This window comes from Capricornis sumatraensis, chromosome 20 (assembly GCF_032405125.1).
Source record: "Capricornis sumatraensis isolate serow.1 chromosome 20, serow.2, whole genome shotgun sequence".
Classification (NCBI taxonomy): Eukaryota; Metazoa; Chordata; class Mammalia; order Artiodactyla; family Bovidae; genus Capricornis; species Capricornis sumatraensis.
In genome coordinates, this window is record NC_091088.1 from 63323263 (window position 1) to 63349554 (window position 26292).

The 26292-nt window shown below is 41.7% G+C and overlaps 2 protein-coding genes across 2 annotated transcripts; one reads left to right on the top strand and one right to left on the bottom strand.

Annotated features, from left to right (window-relative positions):
* Positions 1–1665: 1665 nt before the first annotated feature.
* On the bottom strand, positions 1666–16589 carry LOC138096890 (zinc finger protein 1 homolog). The gene is made up of 4 exons (XM_068993135.1): positions 16437–16589; positions 14270–14299; positions 11505–11673; positions 1666–3619 (listed from the first exon to the last, which is right to left on the bottom strand). Exons 1-4 carry the CDS (start codon positions 16587–16589, stop codon positions 2526–2528), a joined length of 1446 nt encoding a protein of 481 aa, XP_068849236.1. The 3' UTR covers positions 1666–2525.
* ZNF613 (zinc finger protein 613) lies at positions 14455–25642 on the top strand. Its single transcript, XM_068992096.1, has 6 exons — positions 14455–14526; positions 15044–15089; positions 16810–17017; positions 18610–18736; positions 19021–19113; positions 23838–25642. The coding sequence occupies exons 3-6, from the start codon at positions 17003–17005 to the stop codon at positions 25532–25534; spliced, it is 1932 nt and encodes a 643-aa protein (XP_068848197.1). The 5' UTR covers positions 14455–14526; positions 15044–15089; positions 16810–17002; the 3' UTR covers positions 25535–25642.
* Positions 25643–26292: the final 650 nt, after the last annotated feature.

Consider the following 26292-nt stretch of genomic DNA (forward strand, 5'->3'; position numbering starts at 1 on the left):
AAGGAAAAAAAAAAGTCTCAAGTTAATCTTTTTAAGGCTTATCTCTGTATGGGAAGATGCTAGAATCTAGTGTCACTAAAATTCTTCCTGAGATATACATCTAACGATCTGTGAGCCCTGCCTGCCTATTCACTTGCATTCTAAGCACAGAATGCCTGTTGTTTCCTATTTAAATTCCTCTCAGTGCACTGTCAGCAACTGTAGTGGGTTACAACTTAGAGTGAAGTGAGTGAGTGAAGTCGCTCAGTCGTGTCCGACTCTTTGCAACCCATGTACTGTAGCCCACAAAGCTCCTCCATCCATGGGATTCTCCAGGCAAGAATACTGGAGTGGGTTGCCATTAACCCCTGTCAAAACTGGATGGTGAGCAACCCTCTTTGTCTTAATGATCCTAATTTTTCTGCATCCACAGATTCATAAGAGTTCTTTATACACTCTAAGTTTTCATCTTTTTCAGTTAAGTGTTGAGGTATAGTCTCCCAGTCTGCAGATTGTTCTTTGAGGTTTGTGTTTTACTTTAATGTAAAATGTGCTTCAAAAGGAAACCAGAGTCAAGCTCCTTGTAACTTAAGAGTTTAATTCTCATTTAAGAAAAAAAAATTGAGATTTTGTATTACATTCTAGAAAGGGATTAATAAAAACATCTCTAAAGTTTGGTTTATACTCTTTCAAAAGGAAGTGCATCTTGAGCTGTATGGGGGAAATATTTTATTTGTCCTTAGGAACAAACCACACATCCTATCAGGCAATACCAGGACTCAAGCTAATATTTAATTTTATATTCTGATACCAGGGACTTTATCTCAAACTGTTCAGAATTCAAAGGGGGTATATAAAACCTATGAATAGTCATCATCTTCAAACCCTAAATATCTGGCTGGTTTAGAAGAAAGACTATTATAAAGATGATGATTTCTACTGTATTTCATCCAATCTAAGGCACCTTTGGGCTTCCCTGGTGGCTCAGAGGATAAAGTGTCTGCCTGCAATGCAGGAGACCCGGGTTCGATCCCTGGGTTGGGAAGATCCCCTGGAGAAGGAAATGGCAACCCACTCCTGTATTCTTGCCTGGAGAATCCCATAGACAGAGGAGCCTGGTGGGCTGCAGTCCATGGGGTCGCAAAGAGTTGGACACAACTGAGCGACTTCACTTTCACTTTCACTTAAGTTACCTTTGGTTGTATGATACACTAATATTTTATGTACCCATTTCTCCACTTAAATATGTCAAGCAATCAACTGTGTGCTGCATTTTCACTTAAGCGTTGTTAATACACGGGACAATTTTTCCATCTTCAGATCAATGAAAACAAAAGTTTTACTCAAGAAAGATTCAGAAATTTCCAGGCCCACTTACTAATAAAGCATACAATGGGGCATGGTAGAGGTGGCAAGATATTAAGTCATAAGATTCTTTTACTAAAATAATGAACCATGTAGTTTAGTTACAATTCATGTAGCATTATGATGATACAAAGACACAGTGCAGATATTCTGTGGTAAAATTTTATGACATTTAAGCACATGAACTAGGGAGTCACAATCATTAATGCTCACACACACAATTCCCAAATACAAAAATCATGTTATTATTAAAATAGGTACAGAACACTTATATATTTTCACATGGTTCTGCTATAATTTTTGCTTTGTTTTCTAACTACTGTTTTTATTTACATATTTAATAATTTCTGTAATGCTGTGTATTATGTCAAAATTACAGGAAATGAATTCCCTCATAAATGATTCCATGAAAGCATGACTTTCCCCCTAAATGTCAATTCTCTGTAGCTGAATTTCATACCAACAACATCCCCACCATTAATACATACACAGAAGTTCCTATTTGTTCCCTCTAGCCTACATTCAATTGACATTTATCGGGAAAGGTATTTCCTCCTGTCTGGCATTCTATGTAGTACCATTGTCTGATAAAAGTAACGTGGTATGAATCTGGAAAGTGTCCAAATCTGCTTCATTCTTAAGGTTTCACTCCTACGTAAACTCTGGAGTGTAGTGAGCTATTTCCTTTCAATGACAACTTTTGGATATTAACTTTCTTCATGACTTTTCTTGATGAGTTTTCTGATGTAAAATGAGGCTAAATTTGTGGGAGAAAGTTTTCCAGCACTCACTGCATCTGTAACGTTTCTCACCTGTGTGAGTTCTTTGAGGTATAATAAGATGTGGCATCTGGGCAAAAGATTTGACACTCATGGCATTCGTGGGGTTTTTCTCCCGTATGTGTTTTCTGATGTAAAACAAGGCTAAACTTCATAGGGAAAGTTTTCCCACATTCACCGCATCCATAGGGTTTCTCTCCTGAATGGATTCTCTGATGAATGATGAGGCTAAACTTGTGGGAGAGTTTTCCCACATTTGTGGCATTGATAAGGCTTCTCTTCAGAGTGAATTCTCTGATGAATAAGGAAATACGACTTCCGGCTGAAGGCTTTATGGCATTCACTGCATTTGTAGGGTTTTTCTCCTGTGTGAGACCTCTGATAAATAGTGAGATGTGACTTTTAGGTGGAAGCTTTCTGACACTGATGGCATTCGTAGGGTTTCTCACCTGTGTGAGTTCTTTGGTGTAGGATGAGACTAAATTTGATGGAGAATGTTTTTCCACATTCATTGCATCCATAGGGCTTCTCTCCTGCATGAGTTCTCCAGTGAGTGTTGAGGAGTGACTTTACACTAAAGCCTTTTCCACATTCACTGCAATTATAAGGTTTCTCTCCTGTGTGAGTTCTCTGATGTCTGATGAGCTCAGATCTCTGGATGAAGGCTTTCCCACAATCACTGCATCCATAAGGTTTTCCCCCTGTATGTGTTTTTTGATGTAAAATGAAGCTAAACTTAAGGGGAAATGTCTTTCCGCATTCATGGCAACCATAGGGTTTCTCTCCAGTGTGAGATCTCTGATGAATAATGAGCTGTGACTTATTGCCGAAGCTTTTCTGACATTCATCACATCTGTAGGACTTCTCTCCTGTATGTGTTCTTCGATGTAATGTGACTTGTGACTCATCACTGAAGCCTTTCTGACACATGCAGCACTCAAACCATTTCTCTCCTGTGTGGGTTCTCTGGTGTAAAATGAGATGGGACTTCTGGCTGAAGGCTTTCTGACACCTACTGCACCCGTAGGGTTTCTCTCCGGTGTGTGTTCTCTGATGCTTAATGAGGTCTGACTTCTGGGAAAAGGCTTTCCCACAGTCAGTGCAGCTGTAGTGTCTCTCTGCCATTTGAGTTTTCCAGTGTTTAATAAGCTGTGACTTACGGCTGAAAGCTTTAATGTGTTCCCTATATTCGTCGTATTTTTGTCTGTTAAGAATTTTCTCATGCTTAGTATAAAGAAATAACTTGTCACATTGATTAAATTCCACTTCATTTCTTGTGTAGCTTTTATCCTGAGTAATACATTCTAGATTAGGTTTCAAGTATTTCCCAAGTATGTCAGGTGTATGAGATATTTGTGCTAAAGAAACTTCAAGGTTTAAGCTCAGAGAAGATACTTTTCCAAATGCATTATCTCTGTGGTGACGCTCCATAGTTTCCAGGTTGCCATGGTTTACTTCGTGCCAGTCTCTGTAATTATCAACTTGCCAGGTGTCTTCTAGAAACAGACCAATGAATCCACAATGACCATGTAACAGAAGGAAGAGGATCTCAGCAAAGGCCAAAGAGAAAAGAGGAAGGGAAACTGTGAGTATAAACCTAAAGTCTGTGACATTTATAAGTAAAAGGAGATTTAAAGATGGGGAAAAAAAAAAAAGGAATAAACTACAAGTATCTTCCCAGGTAACGATAGTGGTAAAGAACTCGCCTGCCAATGCAGGAGATGCAGGTTCAATCCTTGGGTCCGAGAGATCCCCTGGAGAAGGGCATGGCAACCAACTTCAGTATTCTTGCCTGGAGAATCCCATGGACAGAGGGGCCTGGCAGGCTACAGTCTATGGGGTCACAAAGAGTCGGACACGACTGAAGCAACTTAGCATGCACGCACAAGAGGCATGAGAGATACACAGAATGAGAAGAATGGAGAATTTATGTATGCTTGAATATATAAGAAAAGAGAGCTATTAATATAAACATGGATTAAGGAGATTGAGACAAGGAGAAGGCAAGTACACTGAGGATAACAGAGAGAAAGGTTAATTAGGAGAGCAAGTTCCAAGATGGACTAGAGAGGGATCTGATCAGAATATCTAAAATAAAGAAATGTGTGTGTGTGTGTGTTTTAAACCAGGCAAAAGAGACCTAATACAGGTTTCCCAGGTGGCTCAGTGGTGAAGAATCTACCTGCCGATGCAGGAGACCTAACATGGAGAGATTAAAATGTGAAGTCACAGCACTTTCACTGCCAAGGGCCCGAGTTGGATCCCTGGTGGTCAGGGAACTAAGATTCCACAAGCCATGCTGCATGGCCAAGAAAAAGAGAAAAGGAGTCAATGTTCACGTTAGGTGGGAACTCAGGTCAGCTGTTCTGAGTCATATTGAAAGCTTAAAAATTTCAAGAAGATTTCTCCAGGTATTTTTGAGGTGCCTCCCTCTTTCTGGCCAGCAAAGACTGATACTTCCCTTTATCCCATGGCGCTGGTTTTTCATTCACCTGAATGAGTCTGACTCTGGATTTTTCCCTGTTATCCATGGTGCTTGTTGCAACTGGTAGAATGCATGTGCTTTGGTAACATCATACCCTATTCAAGGGGAATTACAGAGGACCCACAGACTCAAATACAAGTCCTCTGTAGACTAAGGTTATATTTAAGGGGTTGAACAAATTCCAGCTTGGCCAAGTAAAGGACTTTTGCTTTGGGAGTGGGAGAAGAAAACTAAGAGGCCAGAAGTTACTAAAATCTATGACGTATGACACTCAAGTCTAGAAAAGTAAGGCAGTTGTAAGACTCCACCCCTTCCATCCCTGAGAAAGAAAAGGCAGTCCACTGCCTACAGTACCCAGAATGCTCTTCTTACCCACTGATACTAAGTTGATAAAATTTTCCAGCATCACATCTTGATACAAGTTCTTCTGAAAGGGGTCCAGTAGCTGCTACTCCTCCCAGTTGAAAACCACAGCCACATCCTTGAATGACGCTGAGCCCTGTAATAGAACATTCCTATTCATTCTAAAGGAATTATCATTGATGACTACTATGAAGATAAATAGGAATGTCTCAGAAGTTTTCCTGTAAGTTTTCCCATGATGAGCTATTTGACTGCTTTCTGTGTAATAAGTTTTGCATTTTACTTTGTAGGAAAAGCCAATTTTTTAAAATTTAAAACTGAAGCAACTGAGCACACACCCGAGATGTGTTCTTACAAATCATTGTTGGGAAAAGAAAACAAAATCCACATGATTTCATTGAGAAGCTTCAGCCTGTGCTTCTGTTCAGTCATTCTGAGACTCACATGTTCATCGATTCACAAAAGAAGAATAGAACAGAGAACATCCTTAAATCTTTAATCTGGAAACCACCTACAGCCTATGTGTATGCACCTATGACAGACAATGTATTAAGTATTCCTTTATAAGGAAGACTTTCTTTTACCCTGAAGGAACACACTAGCTTACAGAGAGGGAAATATAACACATTGCTCTTTTGAGTCCTGTGAGGTTTTCTAGAGAATCACTGAGTTTGAGTCATGGGCCCTCAACTCAAATTCATACAAATACATATTTACATATGTGAGTACTGACACAGGAAGTCAGAAGAATATACATAAAAAGTTTTTGGATTATTTATCTTGCAGGTAAAGAAAAAGGACTGATGGGGGACATATGGGTTTAACTCTATAAACTTCTGGACTATATGAAACTTTGACACTGAGAATATCTTAAGCTTCACTAATATTATCAATGTGATTTATATTAGAGGTCTTGGGCCACATTGTAGCAACTTGACTTCTGGAAGTTGCTTGACTTCTGAAGTTGTCCACTGGCTGGACACCAATGTCAGCCATTGATGTAGTCAGCCTTCCCTATGTGACCCACTGCAAATAAAAAGCCTAGACACTAATTAGCAATACCGGAGATGTGTTGTTGGGCTTCCCAGGTGGCGCTAGTGGTAAAGAACCAAAGAACCCGCCTGCCAATGAAGGAGATGTAAGAGACGCCGGTTCGATCCCCAGGTCAGGAAGATCCCCTGGAGGAGGGCACAGCCCACTCCAGTATTCTTGCCTGGCAAATCCCATGGACAGAGGAGTCTGGTGGGCTACAGTCCATAGGGTCGCAAAGAGTTGGACACAACTGAAGCAACTGAGCACACACACGAGATGTGTTCTTACAAATCATTGTTGGGAAAAGGAAACAAAATCCATATGACTTCATTGAGACAACAGGAAGCTTCTGCCTGGTGTCTTCTAGACCTGGCCTTATGCACCATTTTCTCTTGCTGATTTTAATCTGTATCCTTTTGTTGTAATAAATCATAACCATGAAAATAAATGCTTTGCTGAGTACTGTTGAGCCCTTATAGCAAATCACTGAAACTGAGGATGGTCTTTGAAACCTGAAAAGATACATGCCATCGCCATAGGGCCCATAGGGCCCACTAAATTGTTCATTAGATCTAAAATTATATATATATATACCTTCCTGCATTTTTGAAGCATAAAATAGTACATTGTACATAACTGTAAGCTAGTATATTTGTGTTACCATTTGTAATGTTTAAGAAATTCTCACTCATTATAGAACAAAAGTATTATGTATCCAAAAAACTGCTGCTGCTGCTGCTAAGTCGCTTCAGTCGTGTCTGACTCTGTGCGACCCCACAGACGGCAGCCCACCAGGCTCCGCTGTCCTTGGGATTCTCCAGGCAAGAACACTGGAGTGGGTTGCCATTTCCTTCTCCAATGCATGAAGGTAAAAAGTGAAAGTGAAGTTGCTCAGTCGTGTCCGACTCTTAGCGACCCCATGGACTGCAGTCTACCAGGCTGATACTTAATTTTTTTTTTTTTTCAAAATTTGTAATGTGTTGCTCCTACATAAGCTCTCTGGAAACAATCATAACTAATGGGACACATGTAAACACTCAAAGATCCATCCTAGAATTCAGTGTCACACAAAAACTGTGTGGACAGAATATTTATACCCACTGAATCCTTGAGGATTATAAATGTTTATCACCAGATTTTGGGGTGACTAACAAGCCAACAATAGATAAGTGGAAAAACAGGGGATACCAGAGACAAGTTTCTACTCTTTATTTATTTTGGCACACTGTGAGGCATGGTGGGATGTTAGTTTACTAACCAGGGATCAAACCCATGCCCCCTGCAGTGGAAGGACAGTCTTAACCACTGGACTGCCAGGACTGGCACACAGGACTCCCATGTGCTCAATTTTACTAAACATTTAGAGCCTCACAGGCTATAATCTATGTTCTGACTTCAAACAATTTATATAAACATATGATTTATAAATTCTTATTTATAAATTTTATAAATTTATTAGTAAAATTTATAAATTATAAAAATAATAAATTTTATAAATTTATAAACCTTACTGTGAAGTTGATCTTTTGTCTCAGTACTTTTTTCTGAATTCAGACATTCATCTTTCCATGCTGTGTCTGGTATAGAGTAACCTTCATAAATACTGAATAAACATTTTCTCTTAATATATGTATTATTTAACCTCCTAAAATCCACTAGAAAGCTGAAAGGAAAATAAATGTGCAGAATACTACTCACTTGGGATGCAGGCATTTTCTGGAGCCCTAGGTTCAGCCAGCACCCCTTGTATCTGCTCTGTTGTTGGTTCTGGCTGCCTCCCTGCAGCTCCAGTACAAAGTCTCTGGTGAAGGACGCCAGGCTGCTCTGGCACCTTCAGTTCCTGCCCTCACTGGAACTGTTTCATCCCAGGAAGCCTGGGGATTACAGAAATTCACTCCTGTGACAAACTGTAACTGGGAGCACAATATTTTTCTGAGTTGTAAGAGTTTTTATTTGTATGTGGTGGTAGGTTAACATGATAGTTTAAGGAGGAAAAAAGTACCATATACTACATGATGGTCTATTTTACAAGAAAGAAACACAAGCAACAAAGCTCTCTTCATTAAATTATGTAATTGTGCTAAAACTGTATTGAAAACTAAATCTACATTTAGAGAAGGGTCACTATAAAGAAATTTTTTTTAAAACTAAATTTTTAAAAGGCTAAAATTCAGAGAAACAGTATATATATGTGTGTGTGCTAAGTTGCTTCAGTTCAGTTCAGTCGCTCAGTTGTGTCTGACTTTTTGCGACCCCATGAATCGCAGCACGCCAGGCCTCCCTGTCCATCACCAGCTCCTGGAGTTCACTCAGATTGACGTCTATCGAGTCAGTGATGCCCTCCAGCCATCTCATCCTCTGTCGTCCCCTTCTCCTCCTGCCCCCAATCCCTCCCAGCATCACAGTCTTTTCCAATGAGTCAACTCTTTGCATGAGGTGGCCAGAGTACTGGAGTTTCAGCTTCAGCATCATTCTTTCCAAAGAAATCCCAGGGCTGATCTCCTTTAGAATGGACTGGTTGGATCTCCTTGCAGTCCAAGGGACTCTCAAGAGTCTTCTCCAACACCACAGTTCAAAAGCATCAATTCTTCGGCGCTCAGCCTTCTTCACAGTCCAACTCTCATATCCATACATGACTACTGGAAAAACCATAGCCTGGACTAGACAGATGGACCTTAGTCGGCCAAGTAATGTCTCTGCTTTTGAATATGCTATCTAGGTTGGTCATAACTTTTCTTCCAAGGAGTAAGTGTCTTTTAATTTCATGGATGCAGTCACCATCTGCAGTGATTTTGGAGCCCCCCAAAATAAAGTCTGACACTGTTTCCCCATCTATTTCCCATGAAGTGATGGGACCAGATGCCATGATCTTCGTTTTCTGAATGTTGAGATTTAAGCCAACTTTTTCGCTTTCCTCTTTCACTTTCATCAAGAGGCTTTTGAGTTCCTCTTCACTTTCTGCCATAAGGATGGTGTCATCTGCATATCTGAGGTTATTGATATTTCTCCCAGCAATCTTCATTCCAGCTTGTGTTTCTTCCAGTCTAGTGTTTCTCATGATGTACTCTGCATATAAGTTAAAGAAGCAGGGTGACAATATATAGCCTTGATGTACTCCTTTTCCTATTTGGAACCAGTCTGTTGTTCTATGTCCAGTTCTAACTGTTGCTTCCTGACCTGCAAACAGATTTCTCAAGAGGCAGGTCAGGTGGTGTGGTATTCCCATCTCTTTCAGAATTTTCCACAGTTTATTGTGATCCACACAGTCAAAGGCTTTGGCATAGTCAGTAAAGCAGAAATAGATGTTTTTCTGGAACTCTCTTGCTTTTTCCATGATTCAGCAGATGTTGGCAATTTAATCTCTGGTTCCTCTGCCTTTTCTAAAACCAGCTTGAACATCAGGAAGTTCATGGTTCACATATTGCTGAAGCCTGGCTTCAGTCATGTCCAATTCGTTGTGACCCTATGGACTGTATGTAGCCTGTCAGGCTCCTCTGTCTATGGGATTCTCTAGGCAAGAATACTGGAGTGGGTTGCCATGCCCTCCTTCAGGGGATCTTCCTGGCCCAGATCAAACCCAAGTCTCTTATGTCTCCTGCATTGGAAGGTGAGTTCTTTATCACTAGAGCCATCTGGGAAGCATGTGTGCATGTAAGTGTGTGTGTGTATACTGGAATAGTGCTTGCTAACCTCTCTTGGGTACTTACTATGTGCTAGGTATTCTAAGTATTTGAATAGTTAGTACTGGTAGTTTTTTAACCAAATGGGAAAAGCAGCATAGGTTTAGAAATGCCCAAGTTCACATAGTAAGTGGCAGAATATGAATAAAAACATAGGTCTGCCCAAATCTGAAGTCCATATTCTTTTCTCTGAGTTAAATTTATCTGCAGGTGTTCTGACTGCTCACCTGGAAAACCTAAAAGGATCAGTTCAAACACATTAGTAATAAAAGGAGTTCAGTAAGGCTATGCTGCTGCTGCTAACTCATTTCAGTCTTGTCTGACTCTGTGTGATCCCACAGACGGCAAGCCCATCAGTTTCCCCTGTCCCTGGGATTCTCCAGGCAAGAGCACTGGAGTGGGTTGCCATTTCCTTCTCCAATGCATGAAAGTGAAAAGTGAAAGGGAAGTCGCTCAGTCATGTCCGACTCTTCGCGACCCCATGGACTGCAGCCTACCAGGCTCCTCCGTCCATGGGATTTGCCAGGCAAGAGTACTGGAGTGGGGTGCCATTGCCTTCTCCTCAGTAAGGCTATTGAAGAGAAAAAAGTTGATTACTTTTATACCTATAAAATAAAAATAACTGAAGTCTCAAAAGAAAGAGAAGCTGTTTGAAATGGCAGCAAACATAGATAAGATCTAGGCATAAACTTAACAAGCAATGTCCAGACCTATGTGAATATTTCAAAGTCACGTGTATCCAAATTAGTGCAAAGAATATAAGGAGATTCACATTGTAGAATACTACGCAGCTATCAATAAGACTTTGTACCAAAAGTCAGTAATCTGGAACAATTTTACCATATAAGGTTAATTTTCTTTTTTTGAAGGTTTTGAAGTTTCTTTGAAAATGCAAATTATAAGCTATTTATGCAGTTATCACATTTTTCTAATAAACAGTTTCATACCCCAATTTCATAGTTCATGACTTCTAACAGATTATTATTCGTTTATCCAGACTCAAATACATAGATCCCCATGACTCTCAGTGACCACTGGGGACTCAAAGACAAGAAACAGTTGCCCCAAGCATTAACCTCCCTACAAGGCCACCCAGAAGGATATTCCAAACACTGAACCCCTCACTAAGTACATCCCAAATATTCGCCCAGGCCAAGAACATCAAAAACACTGAACTGCCAACCAAGGATGTCTGAATCACGAACCTGCCATTCTGGACACTTCCATTAGAGAACCTCCCAAAAGACGTCTCAATCACTGACTTATGCCCAAAGATTCCGCAGTCACTGACCTTCATCCAGGAAAGCTCCAATCGCTGACATCCCTCTAAGGCTGTCCTAAGAACTGATCTTGCTCCAGGAGACGTTTTCAGGCTCTGACACACTCTCAAACCCCAATTTCTGACTTCCTCTAACACCTCATGTCATTCACCCCCAATCAATAACATTCCCCCGAAGGATGCCCCAAATCCCTGACCTATCCCCTAAGTGCATCCCAATCGCTGACTACCCCGCTAAACCATGCCAAACACTGGTTTGCCTCCAGGACCGCAAAGTCACTGACCTCTCCCATAAATGCTAACCCCAAGCCACCCCAAATCTGTCTCCACGCTACTGCGATACCCTGACCCCCAGGGCTGCCTTATTTCTGACCATTCTGTTCCCTCATTAACGGAATGCATCCCCTCCCCAACAAGGGCTTGCTTCTCCTAAAGACTCCCCATAGGACTTCCTTACCTCAAAGCTCATATCTCCACAAAGCTCAAACTGATTCTGCTCCCAGAAAGCGAAACTGAGACTCCTTAATAGATTCTTCACGCACCGCTGCGTGGGTAGCAATAGGCACAGTCCATCACTTTCTTCAGTGTCACAAGCCCGGGTGTTCCACCTCGCAGGTCAAGTTTATTCTCTATAGCACCAGAGTCTGCAGGCTGACAACCGTCACCCCGGGGCGTCCTTCCACCAACGACAATTCCGTTTAGTTTTCGCGTCTTTTAAACAGAGACACTATGGCAAGAGTATGGCGGCACCCTATTAGCCGATATCTAGGGGGCCCGCCATTTTAGAAGCCAGCCGTACAACCAATTTCCTTGCCCTATTTGTAGGGATTGTTACGCCAATCGCTAGCGTTGCAAAGGGGAATTAGCATGGTCTATCTCGGCGGAATACTGTTGTCCTCCTAGTAAGGCGCACTAAACTCAAACATGTACGCCTTCGCTTTGCCGCTGGTACGTGCGAGGTACAAAACTTCACAGTGGGCGCAGCCATATTTAAAAAGGTGCGCATGTCCGAACCGCAAAAGGAGTCCTCTAGAGAGTTGGGAGCAGGCGGAGAAGGCAATGGCCCGCCACTCCAGTACTCTTGCCCGGAAAATCCCATGGATGGAGGAGCCTGGTGGGCTACAGTCCATGGGGTCGCGAGGAGTTGGACACGACTGAGCGACTTCCCTTTCACTTTTCACTTTCATGCACTGGAGAAGGAAATGACAATCCACTCCAGTGTTTTTGCCTGGAGAATCCTAGGGACGGGGAAGCCTGGTGGGCTGCCGTCTATGGGGTCGCACAGAGTCGGACACGACTGAAGCGGCTTAGCAGCAGCAGCAGGAGGAGCGATTTCAGGGAACGGTACAGGGTTTGCAGAAGCCAAGGTGGTAGAGGAAGGCAGCATGCCTTTCTGCGGACACACGGGAAACACATTTAGTTGAAGGAAAAGGTCTTCAGTCAAAGTTGGGGGTGGAAGTTTGATGACATCCCTAGGGTGAAAGGTGAGAGGGTTGCTGGCAGGGTTGAGCTAGCTTGGAGGGGTTTTGTTCTGACTAAGATGAAAGGTAGTGAATTGGGGAGGAATAGAAGATCAGAAACTGTGGGTACAGAATCCGTCTGCAAGGCAGAAGATCGGATTCGATCCCTGGGTCGGGAAGATCCCTGGAAAAGGGAACGACTACAGCCACTCCAGCCTTCTTGCCTGGAGAATCCCATGGATAGAGGAGCAAGAGTGGGGCACCACTGAGTGACAAACACACTTTTTTCCAGGCCAGAAATTGTTGGGAGGAGTTTCTGTGCAGGCTTTATCTCAGTTGAAATGTTTTCACATTTGTCTAGTGAAGAATTGTTTAGAATTGGAGTTGTTGAAAGAGTCAGAGAGAATGAAAAGTTTGAATTGGATTGATTATTCCAGGTTGTCCAAAACTGTTCTATTAGTTGAGTCCACGTTACTAATCTGTCCTCCCTCAAGAACTCCAGCTGAAAAGTAAGAGCTAATTTTTACTAAATGTATGCACATTTTTTTGATTAGGGGTGTATTTCAAACTAATTTTATTATTTTACTTAATATTATGAAAGCTGTCAATGGTGGGCAGAAATATTATCCTCATTTTAGATATGGGGAAAAAAGGTCTAATTCTGTCAGAGTGCCTGCTTTCTAAATACCTCATCCATCTTTTAGTCTTTGCCTGTTCTAAAGAGTGAAAAAATATTATTTTAACTTTGCTTATTTATTTTACTTGATAACATTTGTTAAGTCTTTTGTTGTATTCTTCGTGTGCTGGGGGTTTTGGGAACCTTGGTCCCCAACCTGGGATTGAACCCCAGTCCCCTTCAGTGGACCACTGGACCACAAGGGAATTCTTTTATTACTTTTATAAATTATTTATTTTCTTATATCATTATTGCTTTTTTGTTTTAGGTTGATTATCTTTTTCTTAATCATATTGTAGATATTTATAACTATCAATTCAGCCTCCATTCTCCCCATCTTTTAGTTCAGTTCAGTTCAGTCACTCAGTCATGTCCGACTCTTTGCAACCACATGAACTGCAGCACGCCAGGCTTCCCTCTCCATCACCAATTCCCGCAGCTTATTCAAACTCATGTCCATCGCGTTGGTAATGCCCTCCTCCAGGGGAGATACCCGATCCAGGGATCGAACCCGCGTCTTCTGTGTCTCTTGCATTGCGGCCGGACCTGGGAACTATAAGTAGTATTTATTTATATATGACTATATACTACTATATACTGTATAATACTGTAGTTCAACCACTAGTATACGATGATTACTTTTCCTTTCTTGTACGACTTTTTATTCTGCACGGAATTATCTTATTTATTCCTTACAAAATTTCTGGACTCTCGTTTTCAGAAAGCCTGGCCCTTGATACTGGCTCAAGCTTAGCCCGGTATCAGGGGCAAAAAATTTCCCCAGACGTTGGATTCCCTGTTCCCATTGGCTCCTGGCTACTCTTCTCCCCTTTTCTGGGCGGAAATCAGTGTAGTTTGCCGAGGAGCGTTTAAGGTGCAAATCACTGCTGGCTCAGCGTGAAGAATCCTCCTGTAATACAGGAGACGCGAGTTCCATTCTCGGGTTGGGAAAATTCTCCGGGAGAACGAAGTGGAAACCCACTCCAGTATTCTTGCCTAAAAAAAAAAAAAAAAAAAAAAAATCCCATGGACAGAGGAGCCTGTCGGGCTACAATCGGACGCGAAGGAGCAAAGAGGAGCAGAGACGTGAGGGTGGTGTGGCTTTTGTCACTTATGTGCTTGTGCCTGGCTTTCTGTACGGCAATTCCTAAAAGATGGCAGCCTCGGGTACCGTGGCGAGCAGGGCGCAGACATTAGCTCCCTGGAAAAGCCGGAAAAAACAAACAAACAAGCAAACAAAAAAACGGGTGTGCGTTCTCCGCGTTCTCCGTACAAATGCCGCAGCCCCTAGTCGGCCGCCGTAGTCCAGCTAGGGCGCAGTAGTGAAAAGAATTCTCGGAAGTGCGGGTTCGAGGAGGTCGCGGTGGGATCAGGGGAAAATCAGGATAGTGTGTGGATTTCTGCGTGGAATAGGATGAGAGGACTGAGGTGAAGTTCGCGTCCGGGTGGGGTGGAGCCATGCTGTCCGCAGAGGGAGAGGAAGCAAGTGGGAGTTGGTGACTGGGCTATTTATGCTTGGGGTGACGTTGGAGTCAGTTCTGAAGGATTCTGGCGTTTAGTCCAGTCGAGATCAAGGATTGAAAATCCGTAATCGGGGTTTTGTGTCTCTTGGCCGTGCTTGATTGAGGACTGCGGCAGGGAGTGATATTTGTCAATAAAAGTGGTGTCTGGTTTGGATTCGGGATTTAGTAGGCGGTTTAATGACAGGATCGGGGGACTCCTGGTTAGCGAACCTGGGTGTCTAGTGCAGGTTTGGGGATAATCCAGTGTTTGCGGGAGCTGGGGTGGTGTCCAGTTGTGTCAGTCGTTGAGAGGTTTGTGAAAGCTGAAGCTGTTCGGTGGGTGGGTGTTTCAAACGTTACTTTCTCCTTCAGTCCCTCAAGTCCAGGGCTTCGTTTGTAAAATTGCCTTTGGCTTTTTGTATCTTTTCCTCTCGGACCGGTAGAAATGAGAGCGTTGTCGGAGACCGAGGGCTAAGCACATCTAAAGTGGTAAGGTTTCTACTAAAAACGAGGATTTTGCCTTTTCTGCTCGTTTACTATGTGTGTACATGCACACACTTGTAAATATTTCCTTTCAGAGTTCTAACAAGAGTACAATAGCATCTCTGTTATCCCAATTCTGTTCTCCAATGATCACGTTTTTTAAAGTTTTCCTAAGTTTACTTTTTAGTCTTCATTTTTCTATGCTTGATTTTCACAATTCCAGTAAACTGCCGAAATATTGATATAATTAGCCTCATTATTTAATTTCCTATCATAAATATTCATAATGAGTGTATCATACAATTTTTTGTGTGTGTGAAAATTCTTTTTAAAAAATTCCTAACAAAATACCAAGAGACAAACTTAAGCCATTAATGACTGGCATCACTCAATATGTACATTCATTTAGTTGGAATTTAAATGCTTAAATAGTCAGCATTTTTGAGAACAGGTTATGATTCTGGATTTACACAAGAATATGGTTCCCTGTCCCTCATCTCCATCTTGATTTTTAACTTTTTTGCCATTGTGAATGGTGTCTTTTTACTTTGGATCTTTTTACTGACTTTTAATTTTCTATTGCATAGAATTGCAATTATATTGGAAAGATTTGGTTTTTTTGCTCACCCTGCTCATTATTACAGACTTCCCCATCCCCCGTGATTTTATTATGAAAATTTTCAAACATATATCAAGGATTACAGAATTAAACATTTGAATTCCTGTGCACCTGTCACCTAGATTTTATCATCATGATTTTTTTGTGTTTCCTTTATTGTATATGTATCCATATATCACTCTTCTATTCATCATCAACCCACCTTTTTACTTTTGGGGGGGTATATTTCACTGTAAGTTGCAGACACTTATGCATTTCCCTCTAAATATTTTAGTAAGCAAATAATTAGAGCTCTACTCATAGTTTTTTCCTAATAGCTTTTTTAATTCAAACATCATACAGTTTATCTGCTTCAAGTGTACAATTTAGTGATTTTTATTGTAATCACATTTCTTGAACTTGTTTTTATACTTTTACTAAATGAGTTATTGTTGTTTTGTTGCCAAGTCATGTTCGACTCTCTTGCTGCTCCATGGACTGTATCCCACCAGGCTCGTCTGTCCATGGGATTCTCCAGGCAGGAATACTGGAGTGGGTTGCCATTTCTTTCTGCAGGGGATCTTCCCAACCCAGGGATCGAACCCTTGTTTCCTGTGTCTCCTGCTTGGTAGGTGAATTCTTTACTATTGAGCCACCTGGGAAGCCCACTAAATGTGGATATATCCACAAATAATAATCTTGATCTGTACACTTTAATTTTTTCCCCTTGGTTTTCCTTCATTTGTTTCTTTCACACTGTGGAGTAGTTCAGCAGGTCCACGAGCACACATGGTTTCCAGGGCAAAGCTGTCCAGGTCGTCATGTTTGTATGTTCTCTTTCCAGAAACTGGCCTGTGATGATTCCCCTGCTGCGGGAGCTTCATGTTGGGCTGGTTCTCTTTTCCCATCTCCCGTTTCACAGTCACCCCACTTCCACCTCACAGGAGGAAGAAACACTATCCACACATTTACAGTCTTCTATTTTATTGCTCCAGCATGTAATAGCCTGTGAGTCCCCAAATAAAGGGACAGGTGACCTTGAAATTAGGTCGGTGACGATATCAATGACAAACATCTGGGTCCTGAGGAAATGAACACTCAAAAGTTAATTTACTTTTCACCCCACAGGTCCTGGCTCCCTGATACATCAAGATACAAGATATGTCAAGTGACATGAGGAGGTTTCCCTTCCTGGACATCATCACTTGCAGGGACATCACTGCCTTGGCACTAAGATTTCTAACCCGAAATTGAGGGAAGTCCAAAAAGAGACTCAAGACACATCCTAGTCTTTGGCCAGTTCTCAATATATCAGAAGAAAATGATCAAGGACCAGGTAACTTTTCGGCTTGTCTTATTCCTTCCATCATTCTGCAATTGGTTTCTTGGGGGGGCGGGGACTGTAAAATGCAATGGAATTCAATAGAAAATAACAAATTGGAAAAGTAGGATTTGTGCAGAAATAAATTTAGATTTAAATTCAGCATCAAGGGAAAGTAGCACCAGGAATATATTGTTAGCGGGATCTACACTGAAGGACTAACGTTGGAACAACGTGTGTGATTGGAGTATCCTATGGATTATATTTGCTGTCAACTTATGTTTAACATTTTTTTTTTCTTTATAATTTTATTTATTTTTGGCTATGCTGGGTCTTCTTTGATGTGCAGGCTTTTCTGTAGTTGTGGTGAACAAGGGCTGCTGTCTAATTGCAGTGCGAGAACTTTCTTTGCCGTGGCTTCTATTGTTGCAGAGCACAAGCTCTCAGGTACAGGATCAGTGGTTGTGCTTAGTTGCTCTGAGGCATGGGGGATCTTCTTAGACCAAGGATCAAACCCACATCCCCTGCACTGGGAGATGGATTCTTTACTGCTGAGCCAGCAGGGAGGCCCAGGAGTTCACAGCTACAAGTAGATGATCCTGCCGCGTTGAAGACCCGGTGCAGCCTAATAAATAATAATAATAATAAAAAAACCTGCAGTGATTACGAATTACATCTAGCAAAAAAGTAAGAGTCCTCTTCACAGGCTTATTTCCTAATCCCCTGAGTATGTCTGTGCAGATGTTTGTGCATGGATCTCGCTCAGCTCTTAGGCCTTTGGATAGTGCCCTTCTTTGACTGTATTTACAGTTTCATAAACTGAGTTGGGGAATGTGAGATCTTTCTCAATCCTCTCTATTTATTGTTCTGGTTTATATTGTTCTGGTCCATCATTATATGTTTGTGCTGCATTTTGAGTAATTTCTTCCGATCTTACTATTCATTTAATTATCTCTTCAATGTATTTCATATGCTGTGAATCTGACTGGTAATGTAAATATAAATAATGTACATAGGTATGTAAGTATTTGTGTGTTTTTTGAAGGATGCTATTTATTTTCTTAGTTTGCATAATGTGCTTTCCTAGTCTCTCACTGTTTGGACATGTTTTAGAAAGATGTCTTTATTCCTCCTAACATACCTATCTTGTAATTATAGTGTGTGGTGTTTCTTCACAGTTGATTCTGATAATGGTTACAAAGATTCATGGTGAATGTAGGAATGTGTTCCATTCATCCTGGTGTCACTAGAATATACTTAGTGCCTGGTACATATGTACTTGCTTCAAAAAAAGTTACATATGTAGCAAATGGTTCAACTCTATATTGCAAATGTTTCTAGTTTAGCAAAAGGATTTAATGAGGACTTATAGAAACTTCTGATTTGTTGAATGATGGTTGACTGAACAGTTACAGAATATTTTGGGAGACAGGTTTGAACATGGTTAGATTTTGCTTCTATGACAATGTAGTTTAAAAAAAACAAAAAACACCTCTGTATATAGATGTAGCCTACATGATAAAAGGGAAGAGAGCAGAACAACTTCCTTCACATGCCTTCCATTATGGTAACCAGAGAAACACTCTAGCAGGACTGTGTTGTTACAGGGATCTCTGACACTGGAGGATGTGGCCGTGGACTTCACGTGGGAGGAGTGGCAGCTCCTGGCCCCTCCTCAGAAGGCCCTGTACCGGGACGTGATGCTGGAGAACTATAGCAACCTGGTGTCTGTGGGTGAGGATGGCTGCTCCGGGACCCTCAGAGAGTCCCCAGTCAGGGGCCTTTCCTATTTCGGCTTCGGCTTCTGAAAGCTCTGCAGTGTCCATGGTGCCCTGAAGTGGTACCTGAGTCTCAGTTTCTTCTCTGGTCCCGGACTAGAGAGTATGACATGCCCTTTCCTGAGAGATGAGCCTTCTCTTGGCTGAGCTGCACACTGTGTACTTCCTAAAATATAACTCCACGCTGGCAGACCACAACCCAAGTCAAGAGCCTGTCTGTCTCTCATTTCCCATGAACAGGGTATCAAGCCAGCAAGCCAGCTGCTCTCTCCAGATTGGAACGAGGAGAACTGTGGCCCATGGAAGACGAAGTCCACAGTCGAATCTGTCCAGGTGAGTGAGAGCACCAGCACTGGGTTGGCCGCAGGACTTACATTCTCATCATTCAGAGATGTCACAGCCATGAGCGTCTGATAACATGGAAGCTTGGCTTCCATGATACTCTCATAGAAGAGCTCTTTATCTTTTAGGTGTGTCGAAGAATGTCTCTCTTCTTGGATTTCATCCTTGTTTATTTCATCTTGGTCTTGATTTTTTTTTTTTTCTCTGAAGTTTCTGTTTAGAATTCTCAAATCTTGCTCTCCTGCCCCCAGCACTGTATCACTGACGGTTTCTTCTGCTTCCTTGCTGTGAAATTACACCTTCCACGCCTCTCTCTGAAGAGACACGTTTAATTCTTTTTTAAAAATTTTGGCTACACAATTTTTCAGTCAGAACTTGTTTTAGGGAAATTTTTCAGTTCTCTGGACAGGGATGAAACCTGGGGCCCCTGCACTGGAAGCATGGAGTCTTAACCACTGGACCACCAAGGAAGTCCCAAGATTTTTAGCACTGTCTTCTGGCAATTGTACCTTCTTGCCCCTTTGGATAATATTTATTTCCAGTCCTAACATTCATATCATCTTTGATTGGCAGATAGAGTTTCAACATATAAACTGTGGAGGGAGGAAAGATAAACCCTTAAGGCAGTCTCTGGAACCTTCGATTTCTTTCTTCATAGATCTGTGTTGGGAAAGCCTCGGTCTTCTGTGTTTCTCCTCTGTTCTCACACCACTGCTACACTCACAGCACTTCTGACACCGGATCTGTGTTGGGTTTTTCCCATAATAAGCAGTTTTCTGTGACACCAGCTGTATGTTTGTGTGCTCAGTCGTGTCTGACTCTTTGCAACCCCATGCACTGTAGCCCAGCAGGCTCCTCTGTCCATGGGATTTCCTAGTCAAGGATACTGGAGTGGGTTACTGTTTCCCTCTCCAAGGGATCTTTCCGACCTAGCGATCTAACCTGCGTCTCTTGCATCTCCTGCATTTGTAGGTGGATTCTTTACCACTAGCGCCCCCTGGGAAGCCTGACACCAGCAGAATGTCCTACAGTTTAACTCAGTTCTGACACTGTCTTCCTGGAGAAAGCATCAGGTCCCACAGGTTAAGGGCTCCATCACACCAGACACCACCCCCCAACTCCACTTCCAAACACAAGTCCAGGTTGTACCCTGTGCTTTTGACTCACTTGCTCTAGACTGGGGCTTCCCAAGACTCCCTCCTCCCTCAGGTTCAATTCATTTGTTAGAGCAGCTCACAAAACTCAGAGAACCATTGCACATACTAGATCACCAGTTTGTTATGAAAGGATCTAAGTCAGAGAGAGCCAGATGAAGGAGGTGCCCAGGGCAGGGTGTGGGGAAGGGGCTTAGGGCTTCCACAATGTGTCTGGGCATAACGCTCTCCCATCACCACCATGTGTTCAGGCACCCAGAAGCCCTCTAAATCCTGTAATTTTGTTATTTTTATGGAGACTTCATCCCCCTAGGCATGATTGATCACTGACTTTGTCTCCAGCCCTTCTCCCCTCTCTGGAGAATGGAGGTGGAGGTGAGACTGAAAATTGGATCAGATCCAAGCATCTGATCAAGCTTTGGTCTTTCTGCTGATCAGCCCTACCCAGCATCCCCCTCCCCAAAATATAGGGGAAATAGAGCTTACAAAATGACATAGAATGAGAAAGCAATAGCCTGATATGTAGAAGGCATAGCTGGGATTTGAGTAAAGATGATGGAGAGCAGAGAATGAAGGTGTGAAGTTGGAAGCATGCTAGGTCTTGAGGGAACTGTTGAAAGATTAGCCTGAAGCCCCTTGAAGGCCGGTTTTAGGAGGCAGTTGTACAGGAACAAGTGGGATGTGTACAATAAATAAAGTAGATGTTGGTCATATAACTTTAATTTCCAGGCTAACTGTTCTGGTCTTTGTTAGTAGAGTTGCCCCTGAATAACACAGGTTTGAATGGGTCCACTTACATGTGGAATTTTTTTCCATAAATACATAATGGAGTGCTATGCTATCTGAGGTTGCTTGAATCCTTGACTATGGAGGGATGTCTATAAATTTTATCTTTATAAAGTTAAATTGGATCTTGACTTTGAGGAGGGTCTGTACCCCTAACCCCGTGTCGTTCAAGAGTCAGCTGTAATTGAGGTATAGTGGTGGTGTTGTGAGTTTGGTTTATATTATCCTTGGATATGTAGTCTTACTTTTTAATTGGGTGGCAGTAGTGTGAGCTGTAGTTAAGTACATCCAATAGTTCTGAGACAAATGGCAGCTGAACTGTCAAGAGTCCTGAGATCAGTCCAGTGATCCTTTAGGATTCCTTAAATGATGGAAACCAGGATGAATATGTAAGCTGTTGAAAGAAAATGCTGTTAGTGGCAAGAGGTAGGCTTAGGGATTGTTACAACGAAATGGGGACAATTTGGATATTACATGTGTACATGTACAAAGGGCAAAAGAAAAAGGTGCCAGTTCCCTAGTATGAAATTGTGATATAAGATACATATATATCTTGGTCTTTGACTCTGGTTTAGCACTCCTAAAACCCTTGTAGTTTCCTGAGTACAGGACTGCTTATTTCCTTTATCAGTATTGGTATAGTCAATGTTGAATGCTCCTCACTGGGCTTTTATTTATTTTTTTTCCCACTGGGCTTTTTAAAACTCAAAGTTGTGAGACTTTCCTGTTGGTCCAGTGGCTGGGTCTCTGAGCTCCCAATGCAGGAGGCCTGGGTTTGATCCCTGGTCAGGGAACTAGATCCCACATGCTGCAACTTAAAAAAAAAAAAAAATACTATATGCTGCAACTAAGACACAGCGCAGCCAAATAAATAAATAAATATTTTCAAAAAAAACCCAAAGTCTTAATGTTACAAAAACTATAAACTTTGACCCAGGCCTTCATCTACTTTCAATCTACACTTTTTTCCAAATATCTCATCCTATCCCCTATCCTTATATAATATTTATATACAGATGATTCCCACAGTGTTGTTTTCAGTGAGGACCTTTATCAGGATCTGTATGTTCAGTTGAATTCTTCATGTCTGCTTTGAATATCCAGAACCTACCTGAAGATTGATTTGCTTTGAAATGCACACTTGATTTAGCAACATTGTGAACCTCAGTGATAGTCCCCATCTCATTAAAAACCACTACTCATCTATCCAGTGGCCTAGGTCAGGTAATCAGGAATAACACTTGATTCCTTACATTTATCATAGCAACCATGAATGAATCTTGTTTTTTCTCTCTCTAGATTATACCTAATTTTTTCCACCTGGTTCTCTATTGCTTCCTCAAACCACTATTCACAATTTGCTCCTGCTTTCTTAATTGTTGCTTTAATGTTCAGTTTTACCCTAACTGGAATTTATGCTCAGTGACAATAAGGACTTTGTTTCTATTTCCTCATCACTGGCATATTGCTTGATACATAGCCATAATTTAATAAAGATTTATGGATGTATGAAAGTGTGCCACATCATTTGGAAACAAATAGCCCTCTGTCTTTGTTCATAATGAAAGTGAAAGTGTTAGTCACTCAGTTATGTCTGACTCTTTGTGACCCCATGGACTGCAGCCCTCCAGGCTCCTCCGTCCATGGAATTCTCCAGGCAAGAATACTGGAGTGGGTTGCCACTTCTTTGTCCAGGAGATCTTCCTGACCCAGGGATTGAACCTGGTCTCTCATGTTGCAGGCAGACTCTTTACTGTCTGAACCTCATAATAACTTGATTTTATTTTACTCTCTCAGCATACTTCATAAGTTCACAATTACAAAGCAGCCAAATCTGTATTTGCTCAATTTGAATGCTCTAACCTCATTTGTGCCCTATTTTACCCTTTATTTATATTACTGTGTTGTATTCTTGTCCCGGTAATAACAAACATATTTCTTGAAGTTTCTTTCTTTTTTTTTTTTGAGTTAAGGTATAGTTGATTTACAGCTTTGTGTTAATTTCTGCTATACAAAGTGTTTCATTCTTTTTCATATTCTTTTCCATTATGATTTCTCACAGTATATTGAATATAATTCCCTGCGCTATACAGGAGGTCATTGTTGTTTATCTATCCTGTTTATAATAGTTTACATCTGCTCATCCCAAAATCCCAATCCATCCCCTGCTTCCCTTTGGCAACTACAAGTCTGTTCTCTAAGTCTGTAAGTCTTTCTGTTTCGTAGACAAATTCATTTGTGTCATATCTTAGATTCTACATATAAGTGATATCATATCTTTCTCTTTCTGACTTACTTCACTTAGTTTGATAATTTCTAGGTCCATCCATGTTGCTACAAATAGCATTATTCATTCTTTTTTTTATGTCTGGGTAGTATTACATTATGTACCACATCTTTATCCATTCGAATGCTGATGGACATTTAGGTTGTTCCATGTTTTGGGTATTGTGAATTCTGCTGCTATGAACATAGGGGTGCATGTATCTTTTCAAATTATAGATTTTTCAGATATATGCTCAAGAGTGGGATTGCTGGATTGTATGGCATCTCTATTTTTAGTTTTTTAAAACCTCCATACTGTTTTCCAGAGTAGCTACACCAATTTAATTTACATTCCCACCAACAATGTAGGAGGGTTCTCTTTTCTACTTGGAGTTTCTTTAAACTGAGGTCATAGTGTTGTCTATAAAGAGCCCACCTACCCAAAATTTGTTGAACAGTTTCACTCTTTACCAAGTTCATGGGAAGGTTCATTCTTCTCTTCTTTCCTAGAAATGAGGAAAGATGACTGTCTTCTACAGGAGAACTTGCAAAATCAGAGCTGTCCAAAAAGAGTGGAACGATGTCACGAACATAATGCACTTGGAAATGTTTATCAGAGCAAAAGTCTGATTTTATGCCAAAATCATGATATACTTTACTTACATGGGAAAACACTGAAATCAAACTTAAGTTCAATCAGCCAGAACAGAAACTATGAAGTAAAGAACCCCGTTAAGGCTAATGTAGATGGGACATTCTTCCTCCATGCAAAGCATGAGGAATTTCACAGTGAAAGTAAGCTTCCTGAGTGTGGAATTCCTATGAGCACAAATTCACAGATCATTACCTGTCTGGGAACTCAACAGATAAATAAACCTCATGTTTGCACTGCATGTGGGAAAGCCTTCATCAAGAAGTCCCGCCTCATCGATCATCAGAGAGTTCACACAGGAGAAAAACCCCACGGATGCAGTGTATGTGGGAAAGCTTTCTCTAGAAAGTCTAGACTCACTGAACACCAGAAAACCCACGTAGGAGAGAAACGGTATGCATGCACTGAGTGTGACAAAGTCTTCCCTAAGAAGTCACGGCTGCTTATCCATCAAAAAACTCATACAAGTGAGAAGCCCTACATATGCGATGATTGTGGAAAAGGCTTTGTCAAGAAGTCTCGGCTCATTAATCATCAGAGAGTTCATACAGGAGAGAAACCTCATGGGTGCAGCCTGTGTGACAAAGCATTCTCCAGGAAGTCCAGGCTCATGGAACACCAGAGAACTCACACGGGAGAAAAACCTTATGAATGCATGGAATGTGACAAAGCCTTCCGCTGGAAATCGCAGCTCAATGCACACCAGAAAACTCATACAGGGGAGAAATCATATATATGTAGCGATTGTGGAAAGGGCTTCATTCAGAAGGGCAATCTCATTGTACATCAGCGAACTCACACTGGAGAGAAACCCTATGTATGCACTGAATGTGGGAAAGGCTTCATCCAGAAGGGCAATCTCCTGATACATCAGCGAACTCACACTGGAGAGAAACCCTATGTATGCACTGAATGTGGGAAAGGCTTCAGCCAGAAAACCTGCCTCATCTCACATCAGAGATTTCACACTGGAAAGACTCCCTTTGTGTGTACCGAGTGTGGAAAATCCTGTTCACACAAATCGGGTCTCATTAACCACCAGAGAATTCACACAGGAGAGAAACCCTACACGTGTAATGACTGTGGGAAAGCATTCAGGGATAAGTCGTGTCTCAACAGACACCGGAGAATTCACACAGGAGAGAGACCCTATGGCTGCAACGACTGCGGGAAAGCTTTCTCCCACTTGTCATGCCTTGTGTATCACAAGGGGATGCTACATGCAAGAGAGAACCGTGGTGACTCAGTCAAGTTGGAAAATCCTTTCTCAAAGCATCTCAGCCCATCATGTCCAAGTGATATGGTACAGAGGAAAAACCCTGTTAGTGTGGTGACTGTGCAGATGCCTTCTGTGGCAACTCAGACTCCATCCCACAGTGATAAGCCCCTAGAAGATGAGAACATAACCCTTGTGGGACAGCTAGGGGGCAGATATGCACCCTCAGCAGATAATAGAATTTGCACAGAAGAGAAACCTAGTGAATGCAGTGAATGTGGTAGCACCCTCAGTGGTCAATTACATCTTATTTTTGTCACAAAAGACACCCAGGAATAAACTCATTCAATCAAGCTGGAAAACCCTTGAATAAAACCTAGCTCTTTGTATGGCTGGCGAGTGTATACTGAGACAAATAGTATAAACACAGAGACTGGGAAAGCCTCTCATGGAAAGATAGACCCTAACAGGGCTTTCATAGGTCACATATGTCAGTGAGGTCATAGTTGGCAGAAATGTAATGACTGTGGAGAAGTCATTCCCCAGAAATAAGACTTCAGTAGGTGTCAGAGTTCACACTAAGAGAAACTGTTGGACCCCTGAAGGCAGTAAATGGGTCAGTGGTATGTTCCTTTTCATCTGTTGGCAGAGGAAATCGTAGAAATAAAACTCTGAACACACCAACTATGGCACGTCTTCAGCAAAATATCAGAAAGTGCATGAAGCAAATAACAAATAAACCCTGTTAAAATGAATCTTTTAGAGATGTCTGTCACAATTTTAACATGATATATCAAATTGTATACATAGTGTACAGTCTAGGACGGTACACCTGGAATCAAATTCCTAGTTTTGATGTCATTTCAGTTCAGTTCAGTCGCTCAGTCGTGTCCGACTCTTTGCGACCGCATGCACTGCAGCACGCCAGGCCTCCCTGTCCATCACCAACCCCCAGAGTTCACTCAAACTCATGTCCATTGAGTCAGTGATGCCATCCAGCCATCTCATCCTCTGTCATCCCCTTCTCCTGCCCCCAATCCCTCCCAGCATCAGAGTCTTTTCCAGTGAGTCAACTCTTAGCATGAGGTGGCCAAAGT